The 17930-nt window shown below is 36.4% G+C and overlaps 2 protein-coding genes across 2 annotated transcripts in view; both read left to right on the top strand.

Annotated features, from left to right (window-relative positions):
• The window catches only part of LOC142341589 (ephrin type-B receptor 4a-like), a 42757-nt gene extending 28603 nt beyond the window's left edge, over positions 1-14154 (top strand). Inside the window, exons 10-16 of the mRNA XM_075392639.1 lie at positions 1758-1905; positions 2509-2627; positions 7252-7381; positions 7732-7870; positions 8387-8542; positions 10374-10567; positions 13209-14154. Of these exons, the coding sequence (XP_075248754.1) occupies positions 1758-1905; positions 2509-2627; positions 7252-7381; positions 7732-7870; positions 8387-8542; positions 10374-10567; positions 13209-13686 (1364 nt within the window). The 3' untranslated portion in view covers positions 13687-14154. The remainder of the gene's footprint in view (positions 1-1757; positions 1906-2508; positions 2628-7251; positions 7382-7731; positions 7871-8386; positions 8543-10373; positions 10568-13208) is intronic.
• A 2297-nt stretch (positions 14155-16451) lies between these two features.
• LOC142340886 (uncharacterized) overlaps positions 16452-17930 on the top strand; it is a 50617-nt gene continuing 49138 nt past the window's right edge. Inside the window, exon 1 of the mRNA XM_075391654.1 lies at positions 16452-17215. Within this exon, the coding sequence (XP_075247769.1) occupies positions 16561-17215 (655 nt within the window). The 5' untranslated portion in view covers positions 16452-16560. The remainder of the gene's footprint in view (positions 17216-17930) is intronic.

Raw genomic sequence — 17930 nt, 5'->3', positions numbered from 1 at the left:
TCTTTAAGAGTCCTCAGACCTTGTAATGTCGGGTATCGAGAATCAGTCTGAGAAAAATATTACAAGCGCCTGATTAATTTTTTATTCCTTATTTGGATGACCTAACAAGTCATTTTGCGATTCCATTTTCTGAAGTTGACTGTTTCGTGTGAAAGAGTATAACTGTCTACAATTATGACTTAGTTTGTTGTTTTTTCCCAGTCTTCATATTGTAATTTTTAATTTTTAACTAATCTTTTTTCCGAGAGTTAAATATCATGCCAATGTCAATGCTTTCTGCGGTGAAAAAGTTCAGCTAATTTTTGTGGTAAACTCAATGTTGTTTGAGTTACTGCACATTTTTGAAGTGTTTGAGATTTTTTTGCTTTTGTTTGATATGAAAAGGAAATTGGCAGAAATCCTTGTCTTTTGTTTATGGCTTTATTAGACTCAAATAGCGTATAATTTGTTTTGTACTGGGGTGCCTTATTGTAGGATTATATTGTCGAGTGTTTACACGGAATATAAACTAACCAAGGATAGGTTCTGGACAACCACGACGTTTCACGGATAAACTAGGATTTGCTTTGCCCAACTTCGGGAGATTTGCCTTCCAAGAAACTTCAGACTATCTCCAATTTCAGGATTGAGGTGTAATTTATGTTTATGGTGGGTGCTTCTCCGTACGGAGCAAAGCCCTCAATCAAAATAGTTCAATCGTCTCCCCAAATTTTATGCAGTGAAAAGTTTGTGTTGTGAAACGACTGGTCATAGTTTTTGATCATAATTTTCGTGTCTCCAGTGAAAATATGTACATTTTTAAAAGCGTATTTGTAAAATTATTAAAATGTATTTAGGCGACTTGTGTCTTTTGTCATTTGTGTCTTCTCAAAATGTGTTTCTCATTTTTGCTTTTCGTTAGTCTCGAACAGTCATAATTTATCAGACTGTTCTGTGTAAATTTAGAAGTTTTGCTTGCGTGCCCGCCCCAGCCTATAATAGTGACTCTTTGATCAAGAGCTAATTTGAGAAATCCCGAGTATACGATTCAAAAGGATGGTTTTTTGGGGGGTTGCTGGTCATTTTTTGTCCTAATGCACAAACTTTTCTCAAACACTTGACTTGCTTTCAGAGGCCAACCTTTGAATTTTAAATGTAGACTTGGAGCCTTTGTAATAAATAACAGATATAACGTAACAGAGCAAATAAAAGAGACAACGAAGAAACAGAGACAAAACATTGGTCTAACTTTTTTTTCTGAAGACGATATTGTTTTATGAATAGCTTTTACAAGCGCTTCAAAATTGATGGACAGTAGATCAAAAAGTCTTATTACCATAAATTGATTGTAATTTTGGCAACGCTTAAGCACTCTGCTGTTCACTTAGTTGTTACAACAAATAAAAAATAAAACTATTATTCAAAATATCCCTAAAAAAGTTAAAAAATTATATCGGAGATGGAATTAAAGAAATTTGTAAATGCGCAAAATTTTTCAGGCATCGACTGAGTTAAAAGGACTAAACGACAGACGCTTGTAATTTAATAGAACACCGTTGATTTCCGCTAAGTATACTTTTCAGTTTAAGTTTGTGGTCATGTAGGGAGAGACTGATTTCAATCAATTGCCGACTGTGGGATCGTTAGAAACTTGTATTAAACTTCAGGTTCAGTTAACCAGGCAGTGAATCAACACCCACGCTGATCTAGTATACGCTTTAATTAATAGATTACAATATTGGTGATTTTACAGAATTAAATAAAGCTCGTATTTTCAGGTAAATACAACGAGGCGGTTGAGCTGGGCACATTTTGCGAAGAATCGGGTGGGTCCGAGTGCAAAATGTCAGTTGGACTTCAGCATTTTGTGCCTTTAGAAACAGCACCCAACTGTGCCGGCAGTGTCGACTCTATGTCCATGAACGGGTTAGTGACGTCACAATTCGTTCAAGTGTAATTTGGTCCCAACGTACATATTTAAGTATATTTTTTTAGCTAGATGTTATTGTACATGTTAGCTTTTTCGTTCTGTTTAAATATCGGACATAGCTTCAACGATGCTTCAACATTTTATGTGACCTGTAAGAAGAGCTCTTATAAAATCAGTGCTCTAAGAGATCTTCAAGTGCGCAAGTACATGTGTGGTCTAAAAAGTTGGAATAATTTTCAAAGCTGCCTATTTCCTCGCTTGTTCTCGATTTGAAGTATTTAGTATTTCTGATAAAGATACAGCCTAAGAAAAAGGTAATTGAAAGCTCTTTTCACAATTTTTGTTTTTGGGTCTCTCTTTTGAAGTGAGCCACAATCAAAATCTGAATTTTCACAGAAATCAAAAGGAATGAGTTGCTGTTTTTGAAAATCAAAAAGAAAGGCTGCGTTTGTGAAAATCAAAAAGAAAGGCTGCGTTTGTGAAACCATGCTGGTTAAATGGAAACTTGGAGCCATAATATTTTGGAAACATTAATTTCTTAGGGAAAACTGAGTTTCATGAAAACACGATTGTTTTGTTTAGTGAAGCTGTTTTTTCAGGTATACAGATTTGGAACAGTTCAATCAACAGACGAGAAGGGAGTTGATGATAGCAGCTGCTACTTGTGCTCAGCTGATACACCCCAACGTGCTTAGTCTCAAGGGATTCGTCAAGAGAGGTAAAACATTGAAGATCCATTCTTTAGTTCCTTGATTCCTTGGTATACTTTGCCGGAACTATCTGTTTCGTGCCCAATTCCTGTCGCCCTCCCGGTTCTTAATGGCTCCCAATTACAAATTAGGTGCTGTTAAATTGCATGCTACTGTGTAAAAAAACAGCACGTGTATTGAGGGCATAAAAGTTTAATGCCCATCAATCTGGGGAGTGGTGGCGATATGATTTGTTTCTTTTAGAATTTTGTTTAGATGAAACCGATAGATAAACTAAAGAGTGTTTTAAGCTGGCAGTTCATTGTTGTAACAAAATAGTCATTACAATTATTGCATACTTTCATAACGCTTTACATGATCAGTTTCGATTATTTTTTTAAATATTCCTTAAAAAATTTAATACATCATTTTTGACCTTAAACAAATTTGTCCTTAGAAAAATTGCAGTTTGTTAATATTGTTTTTGTCAAATCGCTATTCTCAAACAAATGTCATTTTTGAACCTCTCAGATCTGTTGATTGTATACATAATCCATTGATCTTTAGCCTTGGAATCGAAGGCGTAACTATTAGTATTGTTCCTTTTATTTTTAGAGCAAACATTTTGGATAACCAATTGGACAAACTAATTGTTAAAAGTGTTTCTGAAAAACGCAAATAGATACTTTCAAAATTAACTCAACCTCTTTTTAGTTTTCAAGGCACACACTCACTGTGTGTATCTAATTTAACAAACAGAAACAACAAGGCTGTCTTTTTGGCTCTGAAGACTTTCTCATAGGCGCCCATTTTTTAATTTCATTTGCAATTTGTCTGATGAAATTTCATCACTAAAGTGCTACCGCACATTTACTTTATTATTAGCGACAAAATGTCTATCTATTTTTTTGAATTGCTGTCTTAAACTGTTTATAACTTTTGTAATGGAAATAGCATTTTTAATCCTTGCGCAAAAATATGCAAATTGTCTCCCGAAAAAATGTTTTGTGCATTTTTGACTGCCTGTGGGGGAACAAGAATGACATTTTGAATTCTAAGTCGGAAATGTCACCCGATTTGAATGTTTGTGTTATTGTCGCGTAATTGAAGAGCCTGAAATATTTTGCTTTTTCCCCATTTTTCGATGAAAGTTTTCGTTTGCGTGGGAATTATCATGTGCGGGAAATTTAGGCTAATTTAAACACTGTTATTAGGACAAATAGCTCCTCTTTTAATGAAAGAACTCATTCTCAGCCTATTTTTTCTGAAGTTTCACAATAATGGAGTGAAATTTCTTTTATGACAGAGAAAGTCCTGAAAATTTCAAACAGATGTTTCAAAAGGCTCTTCAGTTCTTTTCTAGCGTGAGTTAAATTGAGTGAAATGTTTCACTCAAGTGTAAACAAATCGTGTTTAAAAACCTCTGAAGTATACACATTATGATGAATGGTTCGTTTAATGCAAAGGGTTTCCCGTGGTTATCTCCTGCTTATAAATAACGCTATTTATCGCTAGGTTAATTCTTGAGTTATTATAATCGCTCCCTTTTGAATTTCAAGTAGAAATTGAGCAATAATGCCAGCTTGATTTAAATGAGTTTAGAAATCCCTCAGGTTATGGGAAGTTTAGAAGCCGAAGCGTTAAAGCTTTTATAATCTCACAGCTAAAACGCACACGTTATGATACATCAAAGTTTCTACTGGAATTGCCTAGGGATTAGGAAAATATACTGCAAATTAGAAATTGCTTGGTCGCTTTGTAAAGCCACTTTCCCCCGTCCCCCACCGGAAATGCTTAGGCGAGGTGATAGTTATGAGAGAATGGGTCCTATAACCCTCAGCGCTGATCCCCCAGTCGAGGGCGAAGCCACGAAATGGTATAATTGTAATTTTGGTCGTAAAATTGAGAGAAAGTATTCAAAAAGTTGTGTCTGAAATGAAGTACTATTTATTTTGAAATAGAATCGGAAGAGTTTAAGATTAACTCACAGGTTTGTGCTAATTAGTCTGCCCAAATAAAAACGGTTACTTAATCAAAAGCTATCACTTGAGCGTCTGCAGAGCTTTAACAAAACTGTACTAGTTGTGAGCCTGTTGATTTCTCGGGACTTTAAAGTTTCAGTTTATAGCCCCACGTTGGTGTTCATTCCAATTTTAGTACATGTTATTTTGACACATTCTACGTGCATTTTTGGTGGTTAAGTACGGACTAACAAATTTGGAAATAATTCAGATAATCGAAATGCGTTTCATATGAGCCCAAAATGGAAAAGTTACTTTGAAGTAAAAATTCTTGATCTATGTGTTCATTAAAGTTATGACAATTCAAAAAGTGAGCTTTAGTGGTTTGCGATCTCTTTATAGATTGAAAGAAGGCAATTGATCGAAAGGGTGAATTTTCGACCAAATATGAGACTGGATTTAAGTTAATAAAAGTGACTTTGGATTTATCGATCAGTGTATGAAACGGTATGACTATTTGTTACTCATAAAGTTGGCAAATTTTGCTGATTTGTAGTTATTTCGACGTTCTCGTCAAATTACATTTGTAAAAATATTTTTTTAGATATCAACTTGATCAGCAATTGGCCTCAAAATGTCTTGAAATTTTACTATAATGTAAGCAGTTTCAGCTAAGTAATCAAATACGGCAATAAATTTGAAAGTCATTTTCAAAATAAAATCTAGGGTTTTTGTTACACCTGTTTTCTTTATCTCTCAGATTGAAGTAAAATCTTTTCATAAGCTGGCTAGACGCATTTCATGTATGGTATCAAATTTGTGATGGAACTGATCAATTGTTATAAATATAAATAATTGAGGCAATTGTCATTTTCTTTCACTTTTCTTCGAGTTTGAAGAAATTTGGGGCTTTTCCCATTATAGCCCCAGCTGAGTGGTCATATAACGTATATTACCCCCAATTACCCTATCATTATGGGGGGCTATAATGAGAAAGACCCGAAATTTGTATTATAATATTTACTGAGTGATATTTCTGGTCGCAAGACTGGAGCAATGCAACAAATTTGACAAATTAAACAGCAATGTATTGTGTATGGAAGTTAGGGAAGATTCTTTATCCATGGATAAAAGCGCAATCAAAACAGCCTTGTGGACGGTGGGGGGTATGTAAGATACGTGTTTATACGGGGGTAACGTGTTTTACTTTTACCTGGTCTTAATTGGGTCCAAATTTGAGAACAAGTGGGCTTTATTTAAGCACTTAGAACATTGGACGAAGCTTGTCAAATGGTTTAATTCGTTAATGTTTTCACCATAACTGCAATTTGTTTTTGCTAATGAAATAAATGTTTTGACTCAAATGTTGCCTGAAATACAGGTTACATTTGTATGCGACAATCTTATGGAAGCGTTAAGTATAGAAGAGCTTAATTCCCCAAAAGTTGTGCTAGGATTTCGGGTAACAGGAACTCCGCGAGAATTTTAATCATTTGTGTTTTGAGCGCTAACGAACCGATACTTGAGAGGCATTTAAGACCGTTTCTCGCAACCTACTTCAGTTCGAATTTTATGCAGATATTCAGAATTGTTCAGATTAGGGATAATTTATGCTAAAGACCGAAATAAGTTTGTTCAAATGGAATAGTTGAATTGAATAAAATCTTGTTTATAAATTAGCAAAGTTGAGATAAGAGTGTTAAGTGATGAAGGAGTTTAATCACCGTTTTCGTTATTGCGTTAACATTGTAAAAGTAATAAACTTAAAAGGTTGGGCGGTGCACATGCGTTTGGGGTGGGGTATGTCGATGTTTAGACGACTGCTAAAGTGAGGAAATTTCCTCCGGTTTTCAGAGTGCTATTTTGATTTGGCTGAATCTTGATAGACGAAATTTCACTAACGCATTTTAAAAATTTGGTTAATAGTTTGTTTTATCTTTAGCGTTGATACTGCTTTTGCAGGGCACTATGGATTTGATTTTTAATTGCTCTGAACGAAGTTCATAGCAATTATTGTAAACGTGTTGGTCTTTTTTATGCAAATTTTTTGCTTGACCATTTTGCGCTTTTCTTCTAGAACTTTTTTTGAGTGCTCAAGTGACTTTTTCACGCTTTCGTTCTTCATTTCATTTTTGAGTGATCTCTATTGCTCTCACTTATTAGCTTGTTGCTAATATAAAGTCGGTTGGAGCGTAGCAAAATTAAGGGCCAAACAGCAGAGTCGGCAGTGCATATGGTTATGAATGATTCGAATCCCGGTGGGGTCAAATGTTTTTCCACCCGTCTGTCGTTCGAGAAGTATTTTTCCGACATTAATCGGTTTATGTTTCATTTGGTAAAGTTGTCTTCATACGGTTTTTGTTTCATAAAAGTTATAATTGGAAACATTTTAGGCAAAATATGAAGAGAAATACAGACTTTGCAAGAGAAGCGCTCAAATGGTGCTTTTTTGAGGATTTACAATGGTGTACTTTGAGCTTCTGTTGTTTGTCTTCATTTTACAAAAAACGTTACCCATGTCTAAAAGAAAAGAAAATCTCCAAAAAATTTTCAGATGAGTCATGATGGGAAATTTTGGTCTTTCTCTGGGCATTCAAAGTTACAGATCGCTTTTTTAAAAAAATTAGAACTCTTACTATTATTGTAACTTTCCCCAAGTGTTGCGAATTTATTAAATGTATGATCGTTTCAGATGACGAATCGTTCACAGTGGTGACAGAACACGCGGAATTGGGATCTCTGCTAATTCTGTTGCAGCAGGGTCACGTGACCAATGTGTCTACAATTATCCACATGGCCAGGGGTGTCGCCTGCGGAATGAGGTACTACGTCAATTAATTCAACATGCATCCTTTTCTAAATGAAAAGTCAAGACTTCAACCATAGTTTCCTTAAGACAGATATCAGTTAAAGTTTTTAAGATCCTTGAACGAAGCAGCTGTGAAGTTATTTGGTTTCAGTTAGGCTAACCAGGTCTTGAGCTGACCTTTGATATAGGGGACACTCTGGTCAGGAACTAACTATTACAGTAAAAAGTTTTTTCATTGAATTTGCCGTGTTTATTATATTGAAATTGTCTCATTTGCTGATATAGGATCTGTTAATTACATGATAGTTATTTGTGCGACCCATTTGCTAAATGTCAATGGCTAACGTGAGTGTTTACTTTCAGGTATCTCCAAGAGGAGGGTTACATCCACAAGGTGCTCAAGACTAGCAATATCCTCGTTAGTCAGAATCTCGTCTGCAAGATCTCTGGTTTTTCACAACGTGCAAAGATTGAGAACCAGGAGAAGAACGCTAGTCTCATGGTAAGCAACTGCTTCTCCATTACTTTCTGTCATCAAACAAGTTTTAATGATTTATAGAGCCGTAAAAACGAAGAGCAGATGCAACAGATATTTGAGATGAATTGATGCTAATGTCACGGCATTGTGTCTATGAGTTATAAAGTTACATATGACTTGAAGTTAAATTTTTTGATGATTGCTTTCTCATTAACTATCAATAATTTTATACGAACTAAAATTGCCTGAGGGTGCCCATGAATAAGAGTTTTGGGAGTTTTATCGGCTCTATCCCATTATAGCACCCCATTATGGTATGCTTACCATGATTGGGGGGCTATAGATTATCTGACCACTAAGCTGGGGCGGGGGGGGGGGTGCTATAATGGGAAAGACCCGTTTTTGCTTTGTGCCATCCTTGTTGTCTTGTGATCTTTTGTGAGATCATATAAGGTGCTAATATCGTCTACCTCATCATCATCTTGACGCAGTGTGTCAAGAAATCTTTTCACAGTTTTTTAAATGAGATGTTTGTGATAGATCCCAGAGGACCTGGTTCCATGGACTGCTCCTGAAGTGCTCCTCTACCAACAGTTCAGCTGGGCATCAGATGTGTGGTCCTTCGGAGTGCTACTCTGGGAGATGCTATCTCAGGGCAGTATGCCCTACTATGACCAGGAGATACCTGCCACACAGGTACTGTTCACAATTTATAGGAAAACAAAATTGGAGCCCAGTATAAAAGCAAACAGAAAATGTCAGTTAATTCACATTTTTGCAACACACGTTTTGCTTTAGGCTTGCTCTAAATTGCCACCAGTTTGTGGTGCAAATATTTTCAAACATTTAATAGAAATATTTGCCGAGTTTTAGTTTGTAACAATCATTCATCTTAGGAGCAATTTTTATACTTGACTTTTCTGTCCCCATGTAAGGGCCGATCTTGTTCAAAACATTTCATGTCTCAGCAGTGTATATTTTCCAGTTTTGTGTGCTCTGTCATTCGAACCAGATAGTTTAAGCTCCCTGGAATTGAAACAACTATTCTTCTGTCAAATTCATTGCCACTTTTTTTTAACCTAAAAATGAAAAATCGCTGGGCAAATTGTACAACTGTTTGCATCTAGGGCAATTGGTGCTATATTTACAAGTGACTTGAGCAGTAGAAAATCTGCCGAATTGTTACTGATACAGAATGTTGGATTTTAATTACAGTTCCGACAAGCTTTGGAACTTGTTTGCATTCTTGTTGGCCTTCTTGTTTAAAAATATCTGCAAACATTGCTCTCACGCAAGATTTGATTGTGTTAGAGGATATTGCTCATCTTACAGTTTAACCAAGTCAAACAAAGTTGTCATAATAGCGGAATATTATTGTCATATTCATCTTATCTGTAACACGGCTCATTATTTACTAATTCAGGTAGCTTGTAATTTCTGGCGACGTTTAGATCTCATTTCATTTGACTTCTTTTATCAGATACATCAGCTTGTCTACTTGCAATTTCTCGAGTTTATTAACTTCATTTTGGTTGTGTCAATTTGCTCAGCAAATTGAAAAGGTCATCAGATTACTGTTTGGCTCATTGTTACGTGGTTAAGTGCCTCCCCTTATCTGTGGCTTCTAATTTTAGTATTATCATAAGGTAAATAGTGAATATTAGTAAACAGAATCTGGCTAATAAGTTATACACAACCAACATAACAAGTGTGATAAAATTTTGGTTCCTGCTTTGTGAGAAGATACGTTTGATCTTCACATGTGTTTAATTTCTTGTTATTTGTTTGAATTGAAAGCTGGATTTATCGATATATATGTCACACGCGCAGAATTATACAAACACACTTAAATCTCTATTTGTTTTTGAGTTAATTTTGTAGGTCGATGAATCTTTGTAACGTATACCTTGATTTAAGAATGAACTATCACGCGGTTATATGAAAATCCTGAAATAGAAGGAAGGGGTGTTGCTATTTATAACGAATTCCTGACCAGCATGACATTTGAGAAAGTTTATGAACTATAAAATAATATTCTTGAACATTTCTGAATGACAGATTGTAGTTTAAGAGAGCTGTTAGTTCTAATTCTGGCCATTTTCCCAGAATGTTATATGAGGTTGTGAAATAGAAAGTTAAATTTTCAAATGCAAAGTTCCTCTTCAAGGGTTAAAAAGGTAGTTCTAAAAAACTATAATTGAAACTCCTCGAATCCGTATTTGTTTACAATGTTTTTGAAAGGGTGTTGTTGATCAATTGAATTAATTTATTTTCGATAATTCAATTTTTCAGTCTTGTTGATGTAACATGAAACATCCAGGTAGACGTCTCAGTCATAAAGTTAAAGGCTTGCATTTCTGTGTTTAATTGGAATGTCATAAATAATATAGCAGCATTTGCGGGGTCATAGCGGGGTGTTTTTTGGATCTGGTCGCCAAGAAGTGTCAAACTGAAATTCGAGATCGTAACTTTCTTCTATAACAGTCCATACTCGAACAATATTTACATGTTCATGTCAATGTTTCAGATTCTGAGAGTTCTGGAAGCTGGTTACAGATTGCCAATGCCCCCTAACTCCCCCTCTCTGGCTTATGACCTCATGACTCGCTGCTGGTGTGGGGAGGGCAATGGTCGACCACAGTTCGCCAGTGTAGTTGAGGTGCTGGAGACTTTGATGAAGAAACCTCTGGATTTTGGCCCCGATTTCGACACTAGTCAATGGTGAGTTTATTTCACCACCTTTTAATTTATATCTTCCATCGCAAAGTGATGTATCAAGTCAAATTTACTGACTTACATTAATGAGTTCTGAAGAGAATTTAAAGTGGATTTTTGTTGAGATTTACTACTGGTTTAATTATTTTCTGAAAGTGCTCATTTTTTCATATCAAATTTGTGCACCCAATTATACAAGTAATTAATTGCTCTCAAACGAAGTTTGTAGCAATTATATTAGTCCTGTTGGTCTTTTTTATAAGATTTTTCGATTGACCCATTTTTCGTCTGACCCATTTGACTTTTCGTCCTCAAAAACGGGATAAACAGGCAGCGGGCATTAAGTGCTCTTTCAGCTCACCCGTTGCACCCCCCCCCCCGCTGCGCTCACCTCACACCCCTTCAATTAATCTAAAGCTAGCCTCACTAAACAGTAGCTATCTACTGACGAAGACAACCCCTCGCCGGTCGCTTAAGAGCAATTCTCTGCGACGTTTGTCGGTTATGTTTTAATTGAATTAAATGCGTTCTTTTGCCTCCGCTCTTAAAGTTTGTTTATTTCTTATTCTTCATTTTTGTTTGGAATTTAATTAAAATGACCCTTTTCGATTATTCCTCAAACTGAAAAACGCTGTCACTTTTTATATCATCAAAATTTTATACCATGTCAAAAAATGGATTACATTAACAGCGATTAAATGCAAATATGGAAGTAATAAAAAGAAATCAAATATAAAAATAGACGTAATAAAATCATATATTTTAAGGTAATCAGATCGATCAAATTTTTCATTATTGTCAAAACTACTTGACCTTTGTTATTCTTGTCGTTTTGGTGTATTATAAGTTGTTTTGTTCCGCAGACGTCAATAAACTTGGCTACCACTTAATATATTACAAATTTCCCCCTTTCTCTTCTCGTGCACTCTATTATAATCCAGATGATTGGATTAATTTTATGGGGAATAACATCACTATAGCTGATGTGCCTTTGTTACCCCACACGATAATCCGCACAAAAGCCCGCCCTTTTGTCATACCATTCAAATTGTCTGACAATATGATTCGAGTTCGGGATTAAGACAGCAGCAAAGTAGAAATACTAGTGTTATGTGTACTACAAATACACAACCAGTATAGTCAATCTGAACCACTAAATGAACAAAATCATGAACAAGTTTACTATTTTTTTTTGCATTTAGTATCATGTTGGCCGATTTTTTATATAGACTAAAGACTGCAAGTTGAAATTATTGCGTTTCCAATAAGTTGCCTTTTTATAAGAAAATTATAACTCTGATTTGTAGTTCAATATTTTTTGAACTAAATTGCTCAATTTTTTATTCGTTTAGTCTGTCACATTTTTCGGCCAATGGAGCTGTTTGATTCTTTTGACCTATATTGACTTTGAAAAATATTCATAAATATTTCACACCCCCAGTATCTTAGAGCGTCTCAGACAAAAATGAGAGTTGAGGGTGTTTAAAATGAAAAAATCAATGAAATAGCTTTCATGAAGCTTCATATTTTTCTGGCGAATAAGAGGGAAATTTCAAAGGAGATGTATATGAATATATTTTTTCAATTCAAAGTTATTATAGTTTAACTCCTTTTTAAAGCAAACAAACAAATTTTAAATGGGAAAGTTTTTATAGTTAAACTGTGTGATTGTAATGCTGCTTATAAAGGACCCTCTTGATAATGACGCTTTGATTGGCTGAACAAGTCTGTCTCGTGTTGCGGGCGCCGCCAAGAGTCAAATTGATTATTTCTAAGTTGACTTTTTGTCACACAAGCTCTAAATCGCATTAGCCTTTTTTGTTCACGTTTTCCATAATACCGTTCACAAGTTACAAACGCAACAGTGATGCGTGTAATACTCTCTTTTGAAAAATCTATTCCTGCTTTCTGTTTTGCCAAGTAGTGGAATCTTTTACTAGGCGAATTAGAACAAGATACAAAGTCAAAAGGGATGCAACAAAAGAAGGAGGATAATGTTTCATTGTAGCACAGTTTTGCCCTCAATTTTGTATTTGAATTAAGCACACAAAAATAGGCTTAGAGCAATTATTTCTTGTTTTGTTTTATTATGCCTCAAATTTGATCTGGAAAACAATGACGGTCAATGTTAATAAAGAAAGCATTGTGAAATTAAAAGGGGTTGAATGTTTAGTTAATGCGAAAAGGTTAACTAACTTATACGGTCTATAACTAATATATACGGTTTGATTCAAACATTTGTTTTGGCACAAATTTTCATGTACCTCGCTCTAGTTTGAGTTATAACAGCTTTCAGGAGTTTGAAGTTGCAAAAACTTGGAAGTGATCTCCATAAATTTGTGAGCACTTTTTGCTTGTGTCATAAAAGTTCAGAACTAACGTTTAGAGAAAAGTTCTATTCTCCATGTAATGGGTCAATTTGCTATGGCTACTTTTTGCAGCCGAGCGTTTAAAGAATGCAATAAAAATTTTGACTAAAAAGTTAAGGTCTCTGGAAAAAAATCAGATGCAAATCTGTGAAATTAATGCAACTAAAAATGGTATCAAATCTTAGAGCTTTTATTGCGAACTTCCTCCACAAATGAGAGTTGCGATTGATTTCAACGCATTAAAATGAAATTTGGATCAGAATTTGACTTGATTTCAGGCTCGGCCCAGCTAACTATGCAATGTACAACGCAGCCGCTGCAAGTAAACAACCGGGGGGCATGTACACCCCAGGGGGCACTACATTCAGAGCCCACCAGCAGTTATCACCACCCCCTACCTCGGCCCCAGGGAGCCACCCCTACCAGAACACACTACCCACCCCAGTTTCAACCTTATTAGCCCAGATTAACATGCACCAGTACGAGAGTCTATTTTTAATGACAGGAATCCAAACCATCGAAGACTTGTCTCGCCTCTCAGTCCACGACTTGAAAGCTATCGGTGTTACGTCATCAAAACACAGAAAACGAATCGTCCAATCATGTTCGAGATTGACAGCCGCGGCCAGTAAGCAGAATGTTGAATTAGACTACTCAGTTGCCTACGGAACATCAGCTAGTGTGAACGGTAAAAATTGGAACACAAGTCAGTTATCGCCGGGTCCACGCGAACAGTTAATGAGTCAGTATGTCTAATTAGCAGAACACTAAAACTGCCGAATTGCCATCCGAGTCAAAGATGCGAGAAAGCTGAATACTTTAAATTTATCAGAGGCTGTCAGAGGTTACTGAAAGTTTTCAAACTCCAGGACCAAAAGTTCAGGCGTAAACCAGAAAACTGTTTTCAAAAACTCAATCATAATAAACTTGGTGGTACTGCTGAAAGTGCAATAGATTTTAGCAATTGCTTCAAACCTCAAAAGCACGGGCTCTTGATCATGCCATTTTTAGAGGGGTGGGGGGTCTGCCATGGAGATTGGAACATAAACATAAAACATCCAATTTTTCAACGTAGAGCGACCAGCGCATCTTTTTTGCAAAGGAGATACAGTTTGAAGCAATTTCCGATGGAAATCGGGTATTTTAATTAATGACTAAACCATTCATAATTAGCTTTACTTTTCGATTTAATTTTGTATTTGAAATTCATTTTTAATTGTTGTAGTTTCTTTGATACTGCAGCGATACTAAAAATAGGTCAGCTAAAATTTAACTTAAGACACGTTAACATCTTTAAGTGAATAGTTTTTAAGACTAATTCTAGTTGACTTGAACCGCCCCTTCCCAGTGAAGAAAGTTTTGCTTGTTTTTGCTCTGACTAATGATGGTTCGTATGGCCTAATATAAAGTGGGATGATATTTTACCACTTCTATACACCATAATAAAGATAAAATTATCATTAATGGAGGGGGAGTTGACAGTTTTCTTTAAATTCTGCAGAGCTTCAGAACTATCCAAACAGAAGCAGCTGATCAGTAATCTGCACTTAAAATTGGGCTTTGAGCCAAGCGATGGAATCGTTTAGGAACATGTATTAACTATTGTTTCGGCGAAAATGCTTTAAGAGAAACCAAATGATTTTCAAAATCTAACTAAGTTAAAAATTTTATTGCAGCAAAATGTTTGTTAAACGTCAATTGCACTTCTAACAGAGCGGAGAGCATTAATGGTCATAAATGAACAACGAAAAGGGAACTCTCTTTGAATAGCAATCAATTTTTTTTTGGTAGCAAAAATGTATAGGTAACAAAATATTACTGTTTGGTTCCCACAGTAGACATAATTCTTTTCCATTTAGCGCCCCTTTTTAAGAACGCCCCTTTTTGTAGACCCGGCCGTTATCTGGAAACGGTAAGATCGAAGATGGTTTGATTGGGAAAATTGGATTCAAAATTTCATTTTGCTAAGATGTTTCACTGCCGAGGTCAATATTTAGGAAAATTTTCAGTGTTTTTCAAGGGAAATTGCAGTGAATCAAGCGAAAAAAAAGAAAGTTGATTTTTAATTGCTCTCAAACAAAGTTTAGCAATTTATTAGTCATGTGGTCTTGTTTAATGCGGTTTTTGCCGGACCAATTTTTTGCCTGAGCTAATTGATTTTTCGTCCTCAAAAACGGGATAACAGGTAGCGTCCAGAGGGCATGAAGTTCTCTTACAGCCTTTCTAATCACTAGTGTCCAATTATGCGATTCTCAGAAATTTTTTTGGAGACGCATACTCATGTTGTGAATGGTGTGAAGATTGACACCTCCAACCCCCTTTCACCCCTCTCCCGCAGCCCCTCACTTCACCCCCCCCCCCATCCCCACCCCTAAATATCATTTAGGCCGTAAGGACATGGCCCCGTGCAGCCAATCCCCTCCCCCACCGTTGCCCCCTCCCATCGAATACCTACCCCCCCCCCACCCCCGGTGCACCCCCTCCCGCTGTGCTCACCTAGCGCCCCAGCAATTGAGCTGAAGCTAGCATCACTAAACCGTACTTAGCTCTTGACGAAGCCAACCGCTCGACAGTCGTTTGAGATCGATTCGCCCAACGTTAGTCGACTAGGATCAACTTAGCAGTTAGTTGAACCAGAATTGTTCTCATTCCTTTAATTAACCAGAGTGAAGAAGCGTTACTGTTCTTTATCTCATTTGTTTGTACACTCTATTTAAATTTTGGAGAAAACCCAATTTTTGGTTAACTTTTCAAAATATTCAAAAAAAAATCAGAATTAAAATAGCAAAAAACGAAGTATTTTGCAGCCCATTTTGAACCCAGTTGAACTTTGCACAGTTTTGACATTTTTTAGTTTTGCTTTTTAAATTTTAGCTAACGCTGACAGCTGATGAGTTATTTGAGGTAGCTTGGTTGGTCCTTAATTCCTACCTAGGGCATTGTTTCCCAAACATCTTGACAGAATCAGGTCTAGAGGAGCCTGGATAACTCCCAAGATAAAAAATATCAGGATTGAAATGAATGGCGTTATGATTAGAATTAAATTCAATATTAAATTAAACGCTATTTAGTCAGCGTATGAGAGCGGATAATTAGAGGATTTATGATTCGATATGGTGGTTTCATGAATCAATGCAGGGGGCTTGTGACTCGAAACAGTGTGCTTATAACTCAAATTAGCGCTACATAAAGGATTTGTTAAGATGGTGTACTCATTACAGGTATTTGGGTATTTTTTCAACAAGCATTGAAAACCAACCCAAAATGGTGAGGAAATTTCAAGAAAGCACAATGGAGAGATATAAAAAGGAAAGATCCACAATTTAAGATCTCTGAGAGAAGCTTAATTTTGCATTGTTTTGTGAAACTAAACTTGTTATTTCAGCAATTTTTTCAAGTAAAAGACGTGGTCATTAAAAATCTTATCAGAAGCGTATAATCAGGTTACGGGTGAATTTACAAAAATCTCGGTTTTGTGGAGAAACTAAATTTTCTGTTCGAAGTGGTCGCATTCACCGTAAAACACGCGTGCAAAATAAACTAAAATAATGGCAGAATAGATGATGACTTTTTGATTTAAGTCATATCAAAACAACTGTACAGTAATTGACAAAGGCAACCAAGATAACAATGAATTCAGGCTCAAGACGGACTGGTTCTAGAAGACCATTTGCATCATCTTACCAGGGAAACCTCCCCCAAAGTGCACCCTCAAGACCAGAAGCGGCGCCAAAAACGACTCCAGGGTCGGCCAGTCATGCTCAACCGGTCTCATCCAGCTTTAACCAAACGCCAACTCAAGTGACTGATAATTCTTTCACTCGAACCCCATCGCATCAATCTCAACAGTCGGGTTCCCGGGTACCCACTTCCTCGGCTCCAAGACAATCGTACAGACCTGAAGCTACCTCGCAAGCGGCAAATCAATCGCGACAAAATGTGAATACTTCGCCAGCGGCCGGACAATCTTATGCAGCTGCGACTGCTGCACCAGCAGCAAATCGGTCTGGACAAACTGTGACTACTTCACCAGCGACAGGACAATCATTTAGGACTGCGACTGCTTCACCAGCAGCAACTAGATCTCGACAAACTGTGACTACTTCGCCAGCGGCAGGACAATCTTATGCAACTGGGACTGCTTCACCAGCAGCAAATGGGTCGCGTCAAACTGTGACTACTTTGCCAGCGGCAGGACAGTCGCGAGAAAATGTGAATACTTTGTCAGGTAGAAGTCAATCACATGCACCCTTGCAAGATGAGCAACAGCTAAATACTGCGCAAGGTATATCACAAACATGTGTTTTTATGCATCGAGTTGGCTTCAATTCCGTTGCAGCTCCTGTGCACTATTATCGAGTCATTCCCATCATAGCTCTCCCCCGCTTAATGGTCAGATATAACAAATAGCCCCCTCCCAATAATGGTATACATACCAAAGACCCCAATAATCTATATACCCACACTATAAATAAAGTTCAGGTAAATTTACCTGAAAAAAAAAACTCCTGGATCTACCTGAATTGTTCAGGCAAATTGTTCCCACCTGAACAACACCTGAACTTCACCTGAAAATTTCAGGCGTCACCGGCTGAACTTTTACCCGAACTTGCCTGAAATTACTTGAACTTTTTTTAGAGTGCATTGAAGCCCCTCCCATCCCCCCCCCCCCCCAAGAGGCTTACAATTGTAGAGTTATTTTTTAAACCTTTTGATAATTTTTTTTGTTTTGCGAAGCAATTTTTCTTCCTTTTATCATTTATATTCTTTCGATAAAACTTGGTATTTAAAGCGTTGAAAGAACCAAAAAGGTTAAGTAATTTATTGAACTGTTCATTTTTTCATAAATTTTGTTGTATTTCCGTTTCTCTTTTTGGGCTTTAAAAGGTCACAAAATTTTTTTAGCTTTTTAAAATTTACTTTAAAGACATCACAATTTTGCCGTGAAAATTTTCTCTTGACTCTGATAGTACTTATTGTACTATCAGAAAAACATAATT

This window comes from Convolutriloba macropyga, chromosome 6 (assembly GCF_964194025.1).
Source record: "Convolutriloba macropyga chromosome 6, txConMacr16.3, whole genome shotgun sequence".
NCBI classification, from domain to species: domain Eukaryota; kingdom Metazoa; phylum Xenacoelomorpha; order Acoela; family Convolutidae; genus Convolutriloba; species Convolutriloba macropyga.
This window is presented reverse-complemented; position numbering and strand designations above follow the sequence as displayed.